Source organism: Hippocampus zosterae, chromosome 10, assembly GCF_025434085.1.
Source record: "Hippocampus zosterae strain Florida chromosome 10, ASM2543408v3, whole genome shotgun sequence".
NCBI lineage: Eukaryota > Metazoa > Chordata > Actinopteri > Syngnathiformes > Syngnathidae > Hippocampus > Hippocampus zosterae.
This window is the reverse complement of record NC_067460.1, coordinates 18,504,647-18,521,840: the sequence shown is the minus strand read 5'-3', so window position 1 is coordinate 18,521,840 and position 17,194 is coordinate 18,504,647. Positions and strand designations below refer to the sequence as shown.

The window sequence follows — 17,194 nt, the reverse complement described above, 5'->3', positions numbered from 1 at the left end:
AACAACCATGTATAGTAAGGTGTTTTTCGACGAAAAAAAACGACAATGTGTAGTAAGGCCTTTTTAGCCGAAGAAAAACGACCATGTATAGTAAGGTGTTTTTCGACAAAAAAAACGACAATGTGTAGTAAGGCATTTTTAGCCGAAAAAACGACCATGTATAGTAAGGTGTTTTTTGACGAAAAAAACGACAATGTGGAGTAAGGCCTTTTTAGCCGAAGAAAAACGACCATGTTTAGTAAGGAGTTTTTGGATGAAAAAAACGACCATGTATAGTAAGGCATTTTTGGAAAAAATTTTTAGCCGAAAAAAAACAACCATGTATAGTAAGGCGTTTTAACCCCAAAACCCCCGACCATGTTTAGTAAGGCGTTTTTAGCCGAAAAAAACCCGACCATGGATAGTAAGGCTTTTTAACCCCTAAAAAAACGACCATGTATCATAAGGCATTTTTAGCCGAAAAAATAACCAAGTTGAGTAAGGCGTGTTTAGCCAAAAAAAACCCGACGATGGACAGTAAGGCGTTTTAACCCGAAAAAAACGACCATGTATAGTAAGGCATTTTTGGAATAAATTTTTAGCCGAAAAAAAACGACCATATTTAGTCAGGCGTTTTTCGCCTTACTAAAGCTAAAAACGCCTTTTTAGCTTGGGGGCAAAAAACGACAATGTGTAGTTACTATACATCGTCGTTTTTTTCATCCAAAAACGCCTTACTAAATATGGTCGTTTTTCTTCGGCTGAAAAGGCCTTACTACACATTGTCGTTTTTTGGGCTAAAAACGCTGTACGATACATGGTCGTTTTTTTTCGGGCCAAAAATGCCTTACTATACGTGGCCGTTCTTTTTTCGGGCCCAAAACGCCTTACCATACATGATGTTTTTTTTCGGCCCAAAATGCCTTACTATACGTGGCCGTTTTATTTCAGGCTAAAAACGCCTTACTATACATGGTCTTTTTTCTTTTTTTGTTAAAACGGCTTACGATTCATGGTCGTTTTTTTCGGCTCACAACACCTTTCTTTACATGGTCGTTTTTTTCGTCGAAAAATGCCTTACTATACATGGTCTTTTTTTTGGGCTAAAAACGCTTTATTATACATGGTCATTTTTTTTTTCGGCTAAAAACGCCTTACTATATTTTACATCACTGGTGTCAAACCCATTTCACATGGTTGGCCACATACGGCCTCTGTAGATGTCAAGTGGGCCGGACCATTAATTTGATACCATACTTTGCTATAAACAACCAAAACAATATGTCTTTCCTTTGTTTTGGTATAAAGAAGCACAAGAACATTTGGAAAATGTTGAAATTTAATGAACGTATCTTTTACAAAACATTTCATGAAGCACCTTACATTTCCTTCGACAAATGTGTAATTTACTTTTATCATTCACATATATGCATTGCCACTGATCCCATTGATTGTACAAACTTTAATGCACTTTGCGATTAAACAAGATTCATAAAGGAAGGAAGTTTTAAACCCTTTACACGTGCATATAAAATCTAAATGTAATCCCTGCCTACACCTTACAAACAAAGGAGAGTGCTATTAAATGTGTAAATGTGAGAGTGCTATTGATAGCATCTGCTGTCATGGGTCTGTCTCAGTGACGGACTGAGGCTGCTGTTGTCTTCTTCTCTGGTCAAAACAGTGTCCCCTAGCGGATACGCAATGAATTGCACCTTATTAAAAATGTTAATTCTGTCTTTTATGCATTTTTAAATTACCGGTATACTGCCGGCCTGATTGAACCTCGTGTGTGTGTGTGTGTGTGTGTGTGTGTGTGTGTGTGTGCGCGCGCGTGTGTGCGTGTGATTAATGGAATTCCGCATCAGTGTGCAATTGTAAAACAAGGCTGTGTGTTGAAAAAATAAATCTGAAACTTTGTAAAGTGATTTCTGGCCCTCATCTGGTTTGCCAGAGTCAAGCCAGTGCCTCCTTTGCCACTCCTGAGCCGTGTTTGGCCCACATGCACTATGGCAGTGCCAACTCAAAGCCAGCTGTGCCAGCTTCATGCCGAATCCGGGCCAGATGTCTTTTCTGACTGGAATTCCATTCACCTGTTTGAAAAACGAGTGATAAACGACAGCATAAAATCAAACTTAGTCACGGTGCAGCTTCTGCGTGCAAAAACAAATGACAGCCGAGTCGTTCTGAGAAATTCATCTGAGCGTTTCAAAGAAGTCTGGATAACAGCCTGTGTGTGCCAGGCTTTACGTGAGCACGCGGTCACATGCCGCTTAAGGAGTCTTGTGATTTAAATTCCATGTTAGGACGCCTCCTGTATTCTCTCTGTCTCACTGTCGTGTCTGTTGAGGTTTGTTGCTTAGGAGACCAGATGTGAACAGAGAAATGAATACAGAAAATACTCTGATAATGTGCAAGTGTGCGCACTTGCATGTGCGCGCCTGTGTGAGGGTTTGGCTTTTGACATGTTGCTGAAGAAAATTACAATCACAACTCACGTGAAAGCTATTCGCTCTTGCTTCTCTGTACCCTTACGTTGCCTCCACCAGGCAGGTGGGTGAAAGGTGAAGATGGCGAGCGGTTACAGCTCTTTTGTGTGTCGGCCTATCTCACCTGTTTTTGTGGTGAACAGAAGTAACGTAAAGCATCACATTTTCAGAGCAAGTAGTATTGTACTATTTTTACTTTGTGTCAGCAGACACTTTTTAGGTACATTGCTGTACAGACGTCGATGGTTTGAATCCAGGCTTCAGCCTTCCTATGTGGAGTTTGCATATTCGCCCTGTGCCTGTGTGGGTTTTCTCCGGGTGTTCCGCTTTGCTCCCACATTCCAAAAACATACGTGGTAGGTTAATAGAACACTCGAAAGAGTTTCATATGGTTATTTTTAGGTTAAATTGCTTTCATGGTGATCATATGAATACAAAAAATATACTCAAAATAAAGAGACAGGCAGACAGGAAAGTTGTGGTTTATTCTTGGTGATAACTGGACACATCTTTGGTTTCATAATTTGTCGGTATATAGAGTAAAGTATTTACACAGCGAAAGATTGGCGGTTCCCGCTCAGTGTTTGTCTCTATATGTGCCCTGCGACTGACTGGCGACCAGTTCAGGATGTAGTCTGCCTTCCGCCTGAAGTCAGTTGGGATTGGCTCCAGCAACTCCCCACAATGCCTGTTCATGGTAAGTGGTGTTAAAAATGGATGGATGGATGGATATAACGTATATATGAAACCAGCATGTCCAAATAAAAATACATTTAGTATGCTTATCTTGCAACAATGCGTTTGTTATAACATTTTGGAAGCATGTTCAAATCTATCTTAAGTATAAAAATACTATACATGTTTTCATATACTCTAATTGCATTTATAAATAAACTATTTAGTAAGCATGAATATTACATTTTGAAGAGAGCATTGTAATTACACATGGTTTTTTGAAGGGGGGGGGGGGGGGGGTTGATGAACAGTGTTTGGCTCTGATGTGCCTGTGATTGGCTGGCATCATCAGGGTGTCGTCCACCTACTACCCGAAGACGGCTGGGATAAGCTCCAGCACGCCACAGTAGGTTGATGTGGAAACGTTTATGTTTTCAAAATAGAGGCGTGGTAAAACACTTTGGACAAAATATGGTGTCGATCAGCGCTGTCAAACTCCTTTTTGTCACTGGCCACGTCATAGTTATGGTTTTCCTCAGAGGGCTGTTATGACTGTTAACCCACATAAAATGTATGATCACCTTATATTGTCACATATACACAACAAATTGATGGGTAACTAGTTTAGAAATCAAAAGCCAGTAAATTGTTTGTTCAACTATTTTTCAATTTATTTTAAAGGACGGATTGGTCATTTTCATTTATTATTTATTCATATTTTTGCAATATTGCATATTTCACTGCAACAAGACAATGTGCAAGGCACAAAGTCGACGCAAATGATTTGCCTACATTGGCCACATAAAATGTCGCAGGATCTGGATCACGGGCCCCGATTTTGACATCTGTGGTGTAGATAAAGTGCTCGATAAGTGTGCCCCATTGACCAAATGTTTCAAATTGGACTTTTTTTTTCCTTTGGACAATGATGTGGTTTTTTTTGAAAGTACAATTAGTAAACTTATTTGAGTTGATTTGGAACTCGTGAGTTGAACGAATCCCCAACGCTCTGGCTATGAGTCCGAGATCTGCTTATTTTCCAACTGCAGTTTAGTTTTTTTGCGGAGGAGAGCTGCTTGGCATAATTGCAAAGGAGATAAAGAACACTCTGTTTGTAGTCAGTAGAAAACAGACACAAAAGAGGAGAAAAAAAAGAGTGAAGCAAACCAAAGAGTGGGTGAGAGACTGCGATGCAAAGGTCATAAGGAGTGACAGCCAACATGTATTGAAAATCTGAACCTTGAACAGAGATATTCCCCCTCTGAACATGTTCATAGACTAATCGCATCTCCATGGTTACAGAAGTGGAGTGCTAAAGATGCGGGGGACCTTGTTTTTGACAGGAACACGCATCCTCGTCTATTGTTCTCAACCTTTTCTTTTGTCCGCTCATTCCTTCAGCTCTTGCCTTCCTCGAGCCAAATCGAACCGTCGGAGGAGAAAAACATCCTCCCTAAAAATCAACAAGCTCTACCTCTGCACACGGTCCAACTTTGTGCGGAATGACATACACAAGAACGCTCACGCGTCGAGAGCCATTACTGCGATCTAAAGCAGGAGTTGCACGTCCCGCCTTTGTCCGTTTCTAATTGGGGGGTGATGGTGTCGTGGACCTCCGACTGGAGCATGTCGTTCTCACTGGTGATGATGTGTTTCACCAAGCAGTTAGCCGCCTCGTCAATGTTGATGTTTTCCTAAGCATTAAGATAGAAAAGGGGGGGGGGGTGACACAATATCAATGCAAAATACCGTCTTGGCCCGATGAATATAAGACGACCCTGATTATAAGACGACCCCCTCTTTTTCAAGACTCAAGTTTGAAAAACATACTTTTTGAACACCAAATTAATTTTTATACAGAAAATAATCACAGTACATCTGAAACAAAAGACTTTAACAATATATTTGAGAGAAAAAGCATGTTATTTTGCCTCATTCAAATCTTAATATCTGAACATTTAAATATGTAAACTATTATTTTCTTCTCTTTTCTTTCTTACAAAATTTTTTATTTTTCTTCGTGCTACCGCTATTTTTTATTTTTATTCTGAGTGACAGGGGTTCGCTTTGGCTTTGGGTAGTCAAGTTCAGCATTCACTTCAATGATATCTGGCGCCATCTAGCGTCGTGAATGGGTATAATGTCTAGACCCCGAATATAAAACGACCCCCCACTTAGTCTTATTTCAATGCAAAAAAACACCGTCTTATACTTGGGCCAATACGGTAATTGAATCGAAAAATGTTTTCCTCCACTATGATTGGCTTAGCATGTGTACAGAGGGATTTGTCTCCATGCTAAGTACAGCTTAGCCTCTGCCTGTTTTTAAATTCTAAAGTGAAGGTATCACTATATTATGACATAGTGAAACATATTTTATATTAGGACTATGCTTCGTAGGATCTCATTAGCTTGTGCAGATGTGCCAACCGTTGCGGGTGTCACAGCGTGTGCATGTCTACGTGCATGTCTTGTTCTATTTTCCTCCCTTCCCACCTGGCTGTGACATTCCCGCAGCACATCACTCATGACACGCGAGGCCTTTAAGGTTGGGTCATTGTGTCGCTTCAAGTCACACATGCCACACAAGTCAACATTTTTGTCTGGAGTCAACATGACTCCTTTGCCTTCCGAGAAGATATTTGAGCAGAAGACATTGATCACTGGGTGACTAAATCAATCAAACTGCCTTGTCCTATACTCTTATATACTAGTTCGGGTAGCACAGCTAGAGAACATTGATGGGAGTCAGCTTCTCCCAACAAAGTTTAAAGCACATGTGATCGATTATAATGTAACTTGGCAAAGGCCCAGCAGAGGTCCATGAATGATCCTCGTTTAAAATGCAACTGAAGAGTTGACTAATAACAACTGAATGAATGCATAGAGTACACTGCGCGACCTTTGTCCTCAGCGGCCCGATTAACCTAGTTAGAGACCATATCTGCACAAAAACATCATTTGTGGGAATTAAAATGGACTTGACGTTAACCCTTAAAGCCCTACTTTTGTATTGAGAAGTCTAGCGCTAGGTGTAGTCTGACTATGCGCATCGATGAGGTTTTCAGCCAGGTTATTCATACTGTACCTATGTATTATTAGTTGTAAAAATAGAAGTAAAAAGGTTAGTTTTTGTTGATGACAATGTCACTTATTGTTAATTATTAGTCTGAATTTCTTGAAACTTTTATTGGAAGCTTGGCTTTTTCATCTGATTTGTATTTCATCCGTTATTGCATTTCATCCACAAATTTCATCATTTGACAATAAAGTGGTACTTGACTTGACTTGGTTTTTTATCATTAGTCAGAATAGATTTGTTTATTAATTGGTTATTGTTTAGGTGGTGCGGTGATCTATTGGTTAGCACGTCCACCTCACAGTGCAGAAAGGTCCACGATTTGATTCGGGGCTTTGGCCTTCCTTTGTGGTGTTTGCATGTTCTCCCCATGCCAGTGTGGTTTTTCTCCGGGTACTTCTGTTTCCTCCCACATTTCAAAAGCATGTGTGATTGTGAGTGTGAATGGTTCACTGTTCTCAATCTCATTGTTTAAAGTACTGTACAGTTGTATCAGTTGGGCTTTAAAACAAAAACATTTCATTTTCTATGTAAGTGAGAGTGAAACTGCAGAACTCCCAAAGCACACACTAGAGATACTACAATGTTACAGTTTTTCAAAAGGGCAGTTTGGAAGGGGCTACTGAATTTGAGGCAGATTTTGACCGTTTGTACCCGCCCGTTGCAGGTGAATAGTAAGTGTGTGTGTGTGTGTTTTACCTTAGCAGATGTCTCAAACCATCCCACAAAGCCATTCTCCTGGCAGAACTGCTCCATCTTTATTCCATTATTGGTGAGTACATCCCGTCCCTGGTCACATTTGTTCGCCAGGAGCACCGTGGCCACATGGTTCCCATTGGCCAGTGTCACTTTGGAGTCTAAGTCCTCCTTCCATTTGGTAACTGCCTCGAAGGAGGCGGGCCTTGTCACGTCAAACACAATGAAGGCGCCCATTGCCTCGCGGTAATATACGCGGGTCATGTTGCCAAATCTCTCTTGACCTATAAAAGACAGAATGGAACGGATGATGGCCTTTACATGGTCCCTACTGACAAAATTTTCTAGTTAAGAAATTTCACGGTTTCAATTATCACGGTAATTGCTTGATGATATTTTTTTTATCAATTAAAGTGGACGAATATCAAAGAGGCTCTTCACATATTCTGTATGTGAAAAAAATAATAATTCTTAAGCAGGATCCCGCCAAAGTGAAGGACCTCATTACAATGAGATCTCACAAGTTGGCTAATTGAGAAAACTTCTAAAAGGCTCGGCAGAATGTTTACAGTTCTTTCTAAAAGGGCCACAATAAACACTCTTGGAATAAACGGTCTGGGCCTCAAATCTGGCTCACATGAGGCACAGACACATGACTGCTTGTGCTTAGTGGAGAAAGCGCAGCGCAGAGCTGCGAGCAGCAGGCAACTTCAGCGACTCTCGCGTGAGATGATCCTGCTATTGAAATGTTTGATTCTGCTCTCCCAGCCACAAAACCACCATTCATTATCTGAACAACTCAAATCAAACATCAAGAACCAAGGACTTCACTATTTGATTGTGCTCGTATTATTGTACCGGTAATCGTTAGAGAGCTACTGTGTGATACTGTTGATTTTTTTTCCTCCATATACACGAAATGCCACTCATGTGTGAAACAACTGCAAACATGCAAGGTGAGAGAAACGGTCACATGTTTCCATCACATGTGCAGTATGCTTCCAGAAACAGTCTTGTCATTTGCGAATGCTGTACTATAATGAGGGGAAACAATTTCTGCAAAAACTCCCCATCCGAGCAGGCGCTTATGGTTTAACATGGATTTAATTTGAAATTAAAGTCTCCGAGCAATACTGTTATGGTTGATGAAATATCATTAATGTCATTAGTCAAGTTATTTTAAGTCAGCATGCTTGCAAATCACTTTCTTTTATGGCACTTTATGAGATATTCCATTGCTAAGCTTCTACAGCCTAAACCATGTTATTTCTAACAGCGCCCGTAGCGTGTCGAAAAGTAGCTACAAACAAATTACAAAAGTGGCCGAGTGGTACCTGCGATATCCCACAGCTGGAGGCGCACAGTCTCCTGGTCCAAGTTGAGCACTTTAAGGGCAAAGTCTACACCGATGGTGGCTCTGTAGTTTGGGCTAAAGTTGTGGTGCACATAGCGCTTGATGATGCTGGTCTTGCCCACACCCAGGTCTCCTATAACCAAGATTTTGTAGAGGTGTTCTTTGGCATGGTTGTTCTGCATGGTGGGCGAGGAGGGCGAGGGCCAAGCATGAATCCACTGGAGTGGAAGCGGCCACGGGATGAGTTGAGAGTGAGCTTGTAAGGAAAGGGGAGGTGAACTTGGAATGATCCACTTTCCGTGTGTGTGTGTGTGTGTGTGTTGGGTGGAGCTGGGACTGAGCTATTGGGTAAGGACAACCTTGTGACTGACACTGAGGGGTGGCCTGGGTGGTTTTATGGCCTGCAGCATATGAAAACAGAAAAGCGCAGCAGTCACGGATTTATATCGGTGGTTCTTACAAAGTAAGGTCCAGCAGAATGTTCACACGCTGACCCACACTGGAAGTCAATTTTTTGGGGGGGGCCTGTAAAATCAGTCACTATGAAAGAGATCAAATAAAAACTCACTGAGATATGTGCTGTCATTTGTCTGTGAATGGCGGTCCGGGGGTCCAGCGGTTAGCACGTCGACCTCACAGGCATGGACGGGGGAGAACATGCAAACTCCACACAGGGGGCGGGGCGGTCCTGGAATTGAATCCTGCATCCTCTGTATTGTGAAACAGATGTGCTAACCAGTGGACACTGTGCCCGCAGTACACAATCAAACAACACAATATACGCACGTTGCTGTACAACATATAAGTGACACATGCAGAACAATACTGTGCCTTTTGTTCACAGTACTTTTGTAGCTTATCACGTACAGTATTTGCAATTGTTAATTTGTTTAGAAGAGGCAAATAATAAGTTCAAACTTTGTGCAACAGCCTGGTCAGCTGTTAAATCTGAAGGTCAGAAGAAGCCACAAGATGCAATGTGACTGGTAAACAGAGTGGAGAAAAATAATCGGCATTATTTAAGTGTTCCTGTGATGTATCATCAGCCGTTTGATGAACATCACAACATTGTGTATTCAAAAAAGATGTTATAATGTGAATGTTTTGACAGCGAGACTTGTGTTCCTTATGATCTCCCTTTATTACTATCAAAGTCACGCATACAGAACAGCTTCCCTGAGATGAACGAGGCCCTGATTGGCAGATATTACAAAGTAACCTCACATGACTTAACCCCCCCATTTACATAATTACAACCTCACATCTGTTGGTACAACTCACACAAACGCGACACAATCATTGAGGAGATATCGATGCATTTTTAAAATCATAACCGACTTGTAAAGGTGTCCTTCACAAGTGGAGCTGAAACTTAAAATCTAACCAGCATACTTGCGATTTCCTGTTTGCGAGACTGTTTCGTCATTAAACTGTCAAACCACACATGCACTGCACGAGAGCTCACTGACGGGGCATCATGAAAATTTTTTTAAAAGCCCCTAGAGTTTGGGGATGGGCTTGGCTGCAACTGCGATGCTTTCGATGGAACACTCATCGCTTCCCCGGCGGATTCTGAAATAGCCCCCCTCTCCCCAGCTGGTGCCCCAGCTATTCTTGACAAGCCAGTACTTCTGGCCAGTCATGTGACAGCGGCCGTAGCCCACCAGCAGCACGGCGTGATTGGTCAGCTCAAAGGGGTTGAAGGAGTCCAAAATGCCCGTGTGGTGGTAGATGCCCTCCTTGTAGTACATGAAGTCTGGGTACACCTGCAAAAGAAGTGATAATGCATCACTGCAGGCCCATTCCACATCCTCTGGTGGTCAATTCATGACAATTGTAGTTGGAACTGGAAGGAGAACAGGAATACCGGTAGTTTATACCTCAAAGGACACCGCCATAGGGCCATTCTGGACCAGTTCCATTTTCATGGCTTCCTCACTGCAGCCACCATAAAATCCTCCCACATAGCTGTACTCCGCTACGTAAGCGCGGCCGCAGTTTTTAGGTACGCCGCAGGGAGTGTTCTTTCCAACGTATGGAAAACAGGACTCATCCACAATACCGAAATCCTGGACGTACTTTCCAATCAGGTATGGAAAGCCGCCATCGCAACCTGAAAAATGAGAGAGGAGGAAAGAGTTGAGATCCTTAGTTGGGTCAACGATGAGACGTTTAATAATAACTGCCCAGAGGAAATACAAAACTAGAACACAGCCTATCCTAGCAATCCCCAAGTAGATTAACTCACTCACTCCCAAAGACGTTTTTAAACGTCTTTTCAGACTTGGTCTAGAATTGGCTGGTACTGAATGAGTTCATCTGCTTGTGTCCATAAAACTGCATTCATTAAGTTCACGACATTAGCTTTAACAATTATGAACATCATATTTGCTGCTTTGTCTTAGGCAATGCTGTTTTGTAACCTGTGAAACAGGTCCCATACCTTGGGAAAATTCAGAGCAGGAGACCACTTGTTGAGGGCTGAGTATGGGAGCCTCACTGTTGTTGGTTAGGATTCGGATGCGAGCCTCTAACATTCCCATGGAGGCGAAGGAGTAGCAGCTACCGCATGAACCTAGACAAAAATTTTGTCATGAATTTTGAAAAGAAAAAAAACGTGGGTTTTTTTTCAAAATTAGTAAAATGAGCCTTTAAAGATTATTGTCTGGCATACCGCAATAAATCAACTTTTGTGATATGAATCAGGGTACACACTTAGAACACCCGCGAACCCCAAGGAATAAATTGGGACAATCCGTGAAAATATAATTAACTTGCCAGTCAATCGCAGGGCACACAGAGACAAATACTCGATCTATCCACACACACATTTATACACACAAGGAAATTTTAGAGTCTTCAGTGAACTCAACGTATGCGCGTATGTTGTGTGTGGGAGAAGGTCATAGCACCCAGAGAAATCACACGCAATCACAGAGAGAACATACAAGGAACGGAGCCCAGATTCGAAACCCAAACCTCAGAACTGAGTTCACCATGTTGCAGACTCGACACCTTTTAAAAAGAAGAAACTATCTTTTCATAATTAAATAGCTAGTGGGAAAAAAAATGAGGCCAAAGCAATCGCTGCAGTGAAACGTTAACGCCACAAACGGGATGTTATGAAACATTCCAGTTCCTTTGTGAATCGAAGCAAAGCGTCAATGAGGAGCCACCTGACTTGACAGGCTTCGGCGCTGCAGTACAACACCGTAGCTTAGAGGGGTTTCGAGTCAAACACTCCAGCCCCCTCCAGATCCTAAAGCACAGCCCTGCAGAGTTGCTCTCAGACACTCCAACCACTCGGTGCGCTTAATCCCACTCACTCACTCACTCACTCACTCACACACCAGGCTGAGCAGAAAGACAAGAAAGCGCCCAGACGAGTCAGGCCTGCCAGGAGGGAGGCGAGCAAGCTGCTGCTCAGCGTCTGGGGCTCGCCAAGCTACGCACGTCTTTGTGCAAGATTTCATCCGGCACCGATCTAACATATCTTCTCCTACTTCATTATTTCCAAACGTGCGGTAATTAAATCTTATTTTAATGATCGTACGTACCTGCTTAGAATTGATCACAATTAAGTCGAGTGAATGTTACCTTGGTTTCGAACTGGGCTGACAAAGTTTATGCCATCTACGTTCCTCCAGTCCCAGTGCTGTGGTAGAGCTGCTGCCGATTTGGCTGCTTGAGTTGACACGGGTGTAGTGCGAACATGGCTGAAGCATGGCAAAAAAATAATTTTTAAAAAAAGAGACAGGGTGTCACAATAGTCACCAGAACACACTTTCTTTTTTTCCCATTTCTTCTCAGGTCTCATTTGGACAGACGCGAGGACATCGGCGTTTGACAGCTGATGCTGTTGAGCATAGCGTTCCCTTGCCCATGTCTCACAAAAAGCAATTAGTTACTAGAATGGTCAGAGAAATCCCGAAATAAAGCAACCCATGTTCAAAATCGCCAACACTGAAAACGTGTTTTTGCTCTTTTTCGCTGGCACCGCCGACACACGCGCACATCGACTCGACTCAAGAAAAGCAGCCTATAATTTACGATTTACGTTGACTTCAAAAGGCTGTGAGGGCCGCTGAGATGCTGCGAACGAGTCAGATGTGGCCCGTGAGCCGTACCATGCCTGGATGTACCGTACTCTAAATTCATGAGGTCGGTGGGTCACGGGGAAAAAAAATGAGCACCAAACACCCTGTGGTACTTATTTGATAACCACAGCAAAATTGTTATGTGCACCGCTGTTAAGTCTCCCGATACAACACAAGGGCATGGTGATTTTTTTACAAATCTTTTTAATTTGCTTTTAATCGCATTTTGGAAAAGTCCTCATCCAATACTGCATCATCAGTGCTGGTTGTTTTCAACTGTGTGTGATAAGATTGTAAAAAAAAAAAAAACTCACAGTGGAATATGGGAGGCGGGTCCTCCTGCCCTGTAGTGCAGGTCCTGCAGCGAGTACGTCTTGTATTCCGGGTAGGACGCAGCCTTCCAAGAGTTCTGGGCTGAGTTAATGGTCTCAATTACACGTCGGTTTGGTGCAAAAGGCCTGTTGAGAAGCCTAAGGTAACGAGACAAATGTCAGGGCCTGCACTGCTGCAAGCGCTCGGCTCTCATGAAACGAAGCAGCAGTGCAAAAGTCATCCAGTCATCTGAGGCTCGATTGTGTCATTTGATCAGATCTTTAGTTCAAAGCACAGTTTTGACATTGCAACTCTTACAAATCTTCAAAATAAAACTCGCCAATGGCCCATGAGACAAAAAGATCCATATTATTTACTCGAGAACGCGCATGAATGAGCGTCTGACAAAAGGGAAAAGTGCCTGTGATTTATTGTACAACAATAAACAGCACGACACAGTTAACGATCAAGCATGGAGGGGAGATGATCTTTACAAAATCTTTAAAGCTCTGCTGCACACTCGACGAAGGAAATTAGATATTAATCATGCACCGCGCTAAATGGAAGACTTCAAATGCAGTTGAAACAATGAGCGTAAACATTTACTGACATTTGGGAAGGAAAAAGGCGCCCTCTGATTTTACTTATGTTTTATAGTACAGGCAACATTTGTTTTTTTTTTTACTGCGTAATCGGGAAAAAGTTCTTCAGTGATTCACTCCCAAAGACGTTTTTAAACGTCTTTTCAGACTTGGTCCAGTATTGGCTGGTACTGAATGAGTTAAAAGGAACACAGAGTGCAATGCGCACGAAAAAAACGAGGTGGCCGCTGTGTATCAAATGACGCTGCAAATCAACATGATTTTTTTTTCACTTACAAGAAATTATGATATATTTCTATCAATGTGTTTTAATGGTAGAGGACAGTGGTTGTTCTTTGAGACCTGTTTTGTCACCATGGTTGGGGTTCCCTTAAAAGTGATAAAGGATTGAAAAAAACCCGGAAGAAAAATTATTGGTATGTGTCTAATCCTGCCATGATGGGTCAACAGTAACTTGGGGACTAAGATGTGGTGAGAAAAAGAGAACAAGCCAATGATTATCGTCTGCAGTTACTGATAAGGATCTTGGGGATTGAGATTTCCAGATTGCCGCTTGTGCTGAAAGTGGCACTGTGAGTATAAAAGTGGTTGCAAAGGTGAACTACATTAAATGTGGATTAATGTTCTTATCAATTACAGTGAATGTGTTCGTGTGATTCACCGATTAGATATGAATCCTCTAAAAGGGTTTTAAGGACTTTACCTAGCTGAGGAAATAGGAGAATAGGTTATAATGTTGGCGTTGGTCAATATAGGTTTCATTGCGTGTTATTTGTTGTTTTGTAAAAATAACATTTACCTGGAGCTCAAGCCTGGTTTATAGTGAACCTGTGGTGGGATTGGGTTCACTTTCTTGCCAACAAAACACCCCCAGTTGTTTCCCAAGACATCATGCACCCATCCTGGCAGGGTATGGTCACAATAGCTGGTCACCTTCTGGCCCTCTTCAGTGTACTAAAATAAGAGAAGAAAACATTCAAAAACGTTGCACATAGAGTGACGTTAAAGTCATTTCATCGCGACAGATTTGGGGAAAGGATGTACTTTTGGTTCAGGATTTATGAGAACTAACCACCAGAGGGAAGCAATAGCAGATTGTCATGATTCCGTTCTGTTTATTCCCAAGTCTCGGTGGCAGTGGCGTTCCGATCGAACGCGTACTATTTAACTCATTCACTCCCAAAGACGTTTTTAAACGTCTTTTTAGACTTGGTCTAGAATTGGCTGGTACTGAATGAGTTAAGTTTCGTAAGTAGTTTGCCTGTGTTTATTATTACTCTCGGTTTTTGGTATTTTTGATTGGGTCATCTTGTCCTTCTGGTGACAAAGTATTTTCGTTTGGTTTCTCTCGTCTTCTCCTGGTGCGTCTACCTGCGTCATTATTTGTTCTTTTGTCAGGTTTGCGCCACTTCCTGTAAATAATTATTTTTTGATACACCTTTATCTGAGTTTATGTTTGTCGAGTCCGATTCTATTTCTGAACGTTCTGGAACCATGACACAGACTAGGAGGAAGTTTTTTGTTTTTTTTTTAAGTCAAAGGAGACACAATGTTTCCTCTATAAATGTGTCATGTGTCATGTGAGAGAAAGCAGAAACCATAATCTGTGGTCCGGTTGCTGAATGAGGATGATAAACATTTGTAAAAAAAAATAATAATAATAATAATAATTGAAATATTAGGCTGACTTTACAGTCCAAGTGTCACAAGTGCAAATTTTACTCTCAAGTATCTCAATTCACATGTGCGTCTGGGATACAGCATAAAAATAAGAATAAATGTTGAAAAATGACATCACATATACATGAATCGACATCAGATCTCTTGAAAGTGCCGGGTAATCAATCAATCAATGTGACTGCGACAACACCACAACAAAACATTCCATTAAAATGACACAATGTATTTTTGTTTACCTTAAAGTATGCAAACCATTTATAGCCGTTGATGACTACTTCAAAGCCCTGGTTGTAGATTAGGGTGAAGTAGCCACTGTTTCCCAGCTCGTCGAAGGCCACGGACAGCTTCTCAAGGCTCACCATCACCACGCTCTCACCTGTTGCTGAAAAGGACAAGGAGAAGTGTCGACTGGCTAGCCGAAAACATCACCCTTGTCTTTAGACAACTGCTGTTAGGGCATACGTTCTATCCATCTATTTTCGATACCATGGTGTACACCCTGGACTGTACTGTGTAGTGTATTTTTTTTCTATCTATCTATCCATCCATTTTCTGAACCGCTTTATCCTCACAAGGGTCACGGGCGTGCTGGAGCCTCTCCCAGCCGGCTTCAGGGGACACCCTGAACCGGTTGCCAGCAAATCGCAGGGCACACAGAGACGAAAAACCATCCGTGCTCACACTCACACTCACACCCAGGGACAATTTGGAGTGTTCAATCAGCCTAGCATGCATGTGTAAGCTTATGTTAAATTATTAATTATTTTCATTTTATATTTGAGCATTATATTATTTTGCGTTACAGTTACCTAGGTTATATTCCGTTTAATAATTGTTTAAACAAGTTTATGTTGATATTATCCCATTGGTTAAGAAAACCAGGAAGTGTTTTGTGTTTCCGGGAAGGAGGAGTCTCGTTCGTCCGTTCGGAGGTGCAGACGTTTTTTTTTCTTTCTCCTTTTTAAATAAACTGCATTAAAGGATTCCACCTCTCCATCTGTCATTCGCAAAGAAGAGCCATCCAGAGACAAACAACGAACCCCACAACTTAAGCATGTTTTTGGAATGTGGGAGGAAACCGCAGTACCCGGAGAAAACATTCAAGCTCCACACCCGCTACCTCTGCACTGTGTGGTCGATGCGCTAAATACTGGACCACCGATATATACATCTCGACAGTTGTAACTCTCCCACTGTTGTACTGCCAATACTTTGGCCATAATCGTGAGAACGTCGGTTGCCTACTTTCAGCGGAACAGTTGAGGGTCTTGTCGTGGCCCCCGCTGGACACCTGGAACACCCACGTCCCCAGCAGGTCCTCGTAGCTGCAGTTGGCCGGGGTGTCCCCCCAACAAACCCCAGTACATATAACGAATGCATACGCCAAGACACCACTAAACCTCATCTTGACGAACATGCAATGTTGAGCAATTTCGCGTCTTCTTCCTGCTCCAATTAACTTTGCAGCGCTGCCTAATTTTAGTAAGGCAAACTTTTTCCTCAAAAACAAAGGCGACCTCAATAGTCAAGATAGTATTCACTTTACGTACACGGAAGTAGCTAGCACCGAGCTAATTTAGACACAAAGTTCCATGGAACGAAAGTTTATGCTTCTGTCGTCGACTAACGAAGATTTGTACGTGGAGTCTGGCGGGTGTTCTTCATTATTGCTTAATTTTAGCTCCACTAGTTCCGAATTGCAACAGCTACAGCTAACGTGAGTAAGGAAGTAACTATCTTGCTTCACAAATGTTCTTTGTGATGGCACTCAGTTTCGTTTTCGCCCTCACGTGACCATAACTTCTGCGCAGGCGTACAAATGAAATCACGTTACAAAAACATGCACGTTCTGTTAATTAACCCTTTCATGCACTCTGTAACGTGTAACCTGATGACATACTGTATGTCTGATGTGGCCTGGGTCATACGTTGTCCTCCCATGAGTATTCAATTAGCCAAACGTCTGTTTTTGGAATGCATCATTACTTGCAGAGAAAATGTATTTCTGAAACAACGATTGCCTCCATTCAACAATCGGTTGATGTGCTCATCCTGCTGGAGTTCTACTTGACAAGGCGACGCTAACAGCAAAGAGGGTGTTAGTGTTTGTTTGTACTACTGTACAGTCTGTCCACCCAAATCTGTGAGCAACGCAATGGTGAACAGCAAGCACTTTCATTTCATGAACACGTGGGAGCAGCCACTTCACCCTTGTGTTACGTCCTCATTTC

General features: G+C 42.2%; 2 protein-coding genes across 2 annotated transcripts; both read right to left on the bottom strand.

The window, feature by feature from the left end:
- Positions 1-1,300: 1,300 nt before the first annotated feature.
- Positions 1,301-8,683, bottom strand: rab38a (RAB38a, member RAS oncogene family). Its single transcript, XM_052077818.1, has 3 exons — positions 8,253-8,683; positions 6,922-7,202; positions 1,301-4,837 (listed from the first exon to the last, which is right to left on the bottom strand). The coding sequence occupies exons 1-3, from the start codon at positions 8,452-8,454 to the stop codon at positions 4,682-4,684; spliced, it is 639 nt and encodes a 212-aa protein (XP_051933778.1). The 5' UTR covers positions 8,455-8,683; the 3' UTR covers positions 1,301-4,681.
- Positions 8,684-9,072: 389 nt separating this feature from the next.
- Positions 9,073-16,695, bottom strand: ctsc (cathepsin C). The gene is made up of 8 exons (XM_052077789.1): positions 16,209-16,695; positions 15,200-15,345; positions 14,083-14,237; positions 12,684-12,839; positions 11,870-11,988; positions 10,716-10,847; positions 10,153-10,385; positions 9,073-10,038 (listed from the first exon to the last, which is right to left on the bottom strand). The coding sequence occupies exons 1-8, from the start codon at positions 16,378-16,380 to the stop codon at positions 9,772-9,774; spliced, it is 1,380 nt and encodes a 459-aa protein (XP_051933749.1). The 5' UTR covers positions 16,381-16,695; the 3' UTR covers positions 9,073-9,771.
- Positions 16,696-17,194: the final 499 nt, after the last annotated feature.

Excerpts from the sequence above, each read along its gene's own strand:
- rab38a (XM_052077818.1), bottom strand. The coding sequence starts at position 8,454 with ATGCAGAACAACCATGCCAAAGAACACCTCTACAAAATCTTGGTTATA. Across the intron at positions 7,203-8,252 it reads CCAGCTGTGGGATATCGCAG|GTCAAGAGAGATTTGGCAAC; the intron begins GTACCACTCGGC and ends TGTCTTTTATAG. Across the intron at positions 4,838-6,921 it reads GGTTTGAGACATCTGCTAAG|GAAAACATCAACATTGACGA; the intron begins GTAAAACACACA and ends CTTAATGCTTAG.
- ctsc (XM_052077789.1), bottom strand. The coding sequence starts at position 16,380 with ATGTTCGTCAAGATGAGGTTTAGTGGTGTCTTGGCGTATGCATTCGTT. Across the intron at positions 14,238-15,199 it reads AATGGTTTGCATACTTTAAG|TACACTGAAGAGGGCCAGAA; the intron begins GTAAACAAAAAT and ends CTCTTATTTTAG. Across the intron at positions 10,848-11,869 it reads CAGCCCAGTTCGAAACCAAG|GTTCATGCGGTAGCTGCTAC; the intron begins GTAACATTCACT and ends ATTTTTGTCTAG.